We start from the raw sequence: 5,298 nt of genomic DNA on the forward strand, positions 1-5,298 counted from the left end.
TGGTATGTTTTGACGTCAGATAATGTGGTGGCTTGGTTCTTTTTGCTAAGGATTGCTTTGGCTATTTGGGATTTTTTTTTCCGGTTTCATATGAATTTTAGAATAGTTTTTCTAATTCTGTGAAAAATTGCATCAGCGGTTGATAGGGATAGCATTGCATCTGTAGACTGCTTGGGGTAGTATGGCCATTTTAATGATATTGATTATTCTCGTCCATGGATTGTTTTTTCCTTTGTTTGTGTTCTCTCTGATTTCTTTGAGCAGTGTTTTGTAATTATCTCCTTGTAGAGATATTTCACTTCCTTGGTTAGATGTATTCTTAGATATTTTATTATTTTTTGGTAGCTATTATTAATTCAATTGCATTATTGATTTGGCTCTCAGCTTAACATTATTGATGTATAGGAGTGCTACTGATTTTTGTACATTGATTTCATAACCTAAAATTTTAGTGAAGTAATTTATTAGCTCCAGGAGCCTTTTGGCAGAGTCTTTAGAGTTTTCTAGATAGATAATTATATGGTCCACGAAGAGAGATAGTTTAACTTCTTTTCCAATTTGGGTACATTTTGTTTCTTTTCTCTTGCCTGATTGCTCTGCTTAGGACTTCTAGAACTATGTTGAAGAGGAGTGGTGAGAGTGGGCATCCTTATCTCGTTCCAGTTTTCAAGGGGGAATGCTTCCAGATTTTGCACATTAATTATGAGGTTGACTGTGGATTTGTCATAGATTGCATTTGTTTTGAGGTACATTACTTTGATGCTTAATTTTGTAGAGAATTTTTATATGAAGGTATGTTACATTTTATTGAAGGCTTTTTCTGCATCTATTGAGATCATACGGTTTTTGTTTTGAATGCTGTTTATGCGGTGAATGACATTTAGTGATTTGCATATATTGAACGAACCTTTCATCCAAAGAATGAAGCCTACTTGATTCTGGTGAATTAACTTTTGATGTGCTATTGAATTTGGTTTGCTGGCATTTCATTGATGGTTTTGCATCTATGTTCATCAGGAATATTAGCCTGCGGTGTTCCATTTTCATTGTGTCTTTGCCAGGTTTTGGTATCAGAGACCTGATGCTGGTTTCATAGAATGAGTTGCAAAGGAGTCCCTCCTGCTCAATTTTTTGTAATAGAATGGGCACCAGCTCTTCTTTTTACATCTGGTAGAGTTTGACTACAAATTCATCTGGTCTGGGCTTTATTTTTGGTTGGTAGGTATTTAGTACTGTTTTCACTCCAGAACTTGGTATTGGTCTGCTCAGGGTTTCAATTTCTTCCTTATTAAATCTTGGGAATTTGTGTGTTTTCAGGATTTTATCCAATTCCCCTCTATTTTCTATTTTATTTTCATGGAAGTGTTCATAATATTCTCCGAGTATCTTCTGTATTTCGATGGGATTGGTTGTAGTGTCACCTTTGTCCTTTTTGGTTGTGCTTATTTGGATCTTTCCTTTTTTCTTTGTGAATCTAGTTAGCAGCCTACCAATCTTATTTATCCTTTCAATAAACCAAATTTTGGTTTCATTCATTCTTTGCATAAATTTTTGGGTCTCAATTTTTTTCAGTTCTGTTCTGATTTTAGTTATTTCTTTCTTCTGCTAGTTTTGTGGTTGATTTGCTCTTGTTTTTCTAATTCCTCTAGAAGTGATGTTAGACTATTAATTGGACATCTTTCTACATGTTTCCTATTGTAGAAACATTAAATTTTGGCAGAACAGCTGTGCTGGATGATTTGTTGAGCTGGATGTTAACAACTGGGGCTAATTTAAAAGAACTTTTTTCCTATCACTTTTAAAGCTTCTTTTACTTCCTTATTTCTCAAGCTATAGATTAAAGGATTCAACATGGGAATAACAGTGCCATAAAATATAGATGCCACTTTCATATTTTCCTGGGAATTATTAGAATGAGACTGTAAGTACATGTAAGAGAGTGTCCCATAGAAAATGGTAACTGCTGTCAGGTGGGACGCACATGTGGAGAAAGATTTTTTCCTCCCTGCAGTAGAAGACATCTTCAGGATGGTGGCCATGATGTAGGTGTAGGAAAAGATGATGACCAACCCAGTGAACATCAAGTTAAATCCCACAAAGACAACAAGTAGCATGATGTTGATGTCAATGTTGGAGCATGAAAGAGCAAGAATTGGGGGAACATCACAGAAAAAGTGGTTGATGTTATTGGATGTGCAGAAGGACAGTGAAAATGTAAAACCTGTTTGCACAGAGGCATTAATTGAGCCCATGATGTATGAACCCGCTACCAATTGGATGCAGACTGTTTGGGACATGATTACAGTATAGTGAAGGGGCTTACAGATGGCAACATAACGGTCCACTGCCATCATAGCTAGGAGATAACAGTCACTGGTTGCAAAGGTTGCATAAACCAATAATTGTATCACACAGCCCTGGAATGATATCAAATTATTTTCTTCTGTGAAGCTTTGGAGCATCTTGGGAGTGATAGCAGAAGTGTAACAGATATCAACAAAAGCCAAATGTTGTAGAAAAAAGTACATGGGTGTTTGAAATCTGGAATCTGTGTTGATGAGTAAGATCATTCCAGTATTACCCACTATGGAGGTCACATAGATGAGAAGGAATACAATGAAGAGGATACACCAAAACTCGTGCTGGGCACCAAATCCCAGAAGATAGAATTCAGCTACTTGAGTGCTGTTTCCTCGTGTCATGGCTACCGAAAGTCTAGAAAGGACCAAAAGAAGGACCCAGAAAAGAAGGGAAATCTTCGTGACTTCTTGCAATGAAATGGCTCTATATTTCAAGTCACTTTTTTCTAATTGGATTTTCATGACAAAGCTAACAATAGTGTTATTTATTTCCTAAATTAAAAAATTTATTTACAATCATCAAGGGTGATTCACTTGAGGAAAGATGAAATGAATTCATCTTCAAAATAAAAAAGATTATCTTAGAAGAAGACTGACTTTTAATGTGTTAGAAACATAGATAATTTTTCACTATATTAAACAGGCATCCATACATAAAGTAATATTAAAATGTAATTTTGTACCCCTTTATAATTTTTCACAGCCACTTACCATTTTAATTTTGGATAAAGCTCTTGAAATTAGTAGCATAAACTAGAGAGAAATTTCCTTAAATATGGACATATTTTACATATGTTTGAAGGCGTTAAAGTATCTTTGTACTAGTATCCTTAGAATGCAGCTCCCATCTAGGTGTTATTCTTTACAAGCAAAATAACTCTAAAAAATACCCTTACATTTTCTATTGCTTTTTTTTTTTTCTGTTCTGTAGTGGAGGATTGAGAAAGCAGAAAAAATTCTCTTCAATCTACCTTTTAGTGAATACTGAGGTATATCAAGTTAGTGTAAGTTTCTTCATAGGGTAAATGTACTGTAAAATAAAAGAAATGTGGTCCTTTCAAAAAGCGTTTCTTTCATTTGGATAAACACTCACTAGAGGAAGCTTGAATAGGCCAGAGGTCTACTTAAGCTACAATTTTGATAGACAAATGACATTTATCATATCAACTTGACTTTAATCATCTGGATTGAAATAAAATAATATGAAAATATGGGGATGCTTTTCAAAAGCTAAGGAAACTAGTGTAAATCCCCCCTCCGATCTCGCACAGGATCTGTACATTTCTGTGTTTATGTTGAGCTAATCATTGGCTGGTTCAATATGAAATATTTGTTTCATCTATGTTGAAGGTGTTTTCTAATCAAATGAATGCTACAAAGAAAATGGCCAACTAAGCATTTTTTTTAACATTCATGTTTGGCAGTACATGTGAAGGTTTGTTGCATAGGTAGACTCATGCCATGCGGGTTTACCTTAGCATTTTAAACATGCTTAACGTATGAGTAGTGCTGAGTTTCTCAGGCTTCATTTATAGTCAACATTGTGCAGTGAAATGGAAATAGGAAACCCTGGTTTTGAATATTTGTCTCACCAGTTAATAGAAAAAAGCATATAACTCCCTTTGGCCCTAGTTACTTCCTCTGTACAATGGGGATTATAGAACTCATCTAGAAGTTAATATGTTCATTCACTTGTTTATAGTATCAGTAACATGCATGTTATAGATAATATAATGTTATGTAACTTGGATTGCAAATAAGTTAACCAAAACCTTCTAGTAGCAAAATCAGGAAATGGAATTGTATAAATTTCAGTAGATTCATATTATTTATTAATGCCTAGTCTAAGGCAGTGAGATAAATATGTACTCTTATGGAGTCTAAAGAGAAAAGCATGTTGTAGAAAAATATGTAGATTGTGGACCCTTTGAAAAACTAAACTTTCTGTCACTCCTATTGTCTCTTGCTTTCATTCTCTTTATTTATTTGTGATTAAATGCCAGAAAGTGTGCACACAGAATTCAACTATAGTTATTCATGGGTGTGGCATTAGGTGAAAAATAACATTATTTTTTAAACTTATCAACTTCTAAACTTTCACTTTTATAATGGGAATTCATGATGCTTATTGTTTTAAAAATGAAGAAAACTGTTTTATGTGGTCATTGATGCCCTAAAGTTCTGTGCCATTTCACTATTTTCTTTCTTTCTTTTTTGTTTTTGAGATAGAGTCTCACTCTGTTGCCCATGCTGGATGCAGTGGTGCAATCTCAGCTCACTGCAACCTCTGCCTCCCAGGTTCAAGTGATTCTCCTGCCTCAGCCTATGAGGCAGCCACTATGCCGAGCTACTTTTTCTATTTTTAGAAGAGACGGGATTTCACCATGTTGGCCAGGCTGATCTCAAACTCCTGACCTCAAGTGATCCATCCCCCTTGGCCTCCCAAAGTATAGGGATTACAGGTCTGAGCCAACACACCCGGCCTCTTTCTACTTTCTTAACCTTCTGATGTTTCATGTTTCTTTCATTTAATAACAACTAAAAGGCAGAATATGGGAGAGTGGATAGAAAAATGAAACAATTATATTCTGTGTACAAGAAACTCACTTCAGATATAATGACACATGTAGGTTTAAAATAAAAGGAAGAAAACATATATCATGCAAACATTAATCAAAAGAATGAATGGCTATAGAAGTATTAGATAAAGTATATTTCACGGCAAAGAAAATTACCAAGGACAAAGAAGAACATTACATAATAATAAAAGTGCTAATCTATCGAGAAGAAATAGCAATCCTAAATGTGTAGGCACTAAACAAGTAAACTACAAATTATATAAAGCAAAAACTGAAAAATTGAACTGAGCTACAGGCCAGTCTATAATTACAGCTGAGGATTTTAATATTCCTTTCTCAGCAATTTATAGGACTAGATG

The 5,298-nt window shown here is 34.7% G+C and overlaps 1 protein-coding gene across 1 annotated transcript; it reads right to left on the minus strand.

The window, feature by feature from the left end:
- Window positions 1–1,772: 1,772 nt before the first annotated feature.
- Window positions 1,773–2,702, minus strand: LOC105733804 (olfactory receptor 5AK2). Its single transcript, XM_012476431.2, has one exon. The coding sequence runs from the start codon at window positions 2,700–2,702 to the stop codon at window positions 1,773–1,775; it is 930 nt and encodes a 309-aa protein (XP_012331854.2).
- Window positions 2,703–5,298: the final 2,596 nt, after the last annotated feature.

Source organism: Aotus nancymaae, unplaced genomic scaffold (genome assembly GCF_030222135.1).
Source record: "Aotus nancymaae isolate 86718 unplaced genomic scaffold, 86718_ANA_hifiasm-v0.15.2.pri h1tg000059l, whole genome shotgun sequence".
Lineage (NCBI taxonomy): Eukaryota > Metazoa > Chordata > Mammalia > Primates > Aotidae > Aotus > Aotus nancymaae.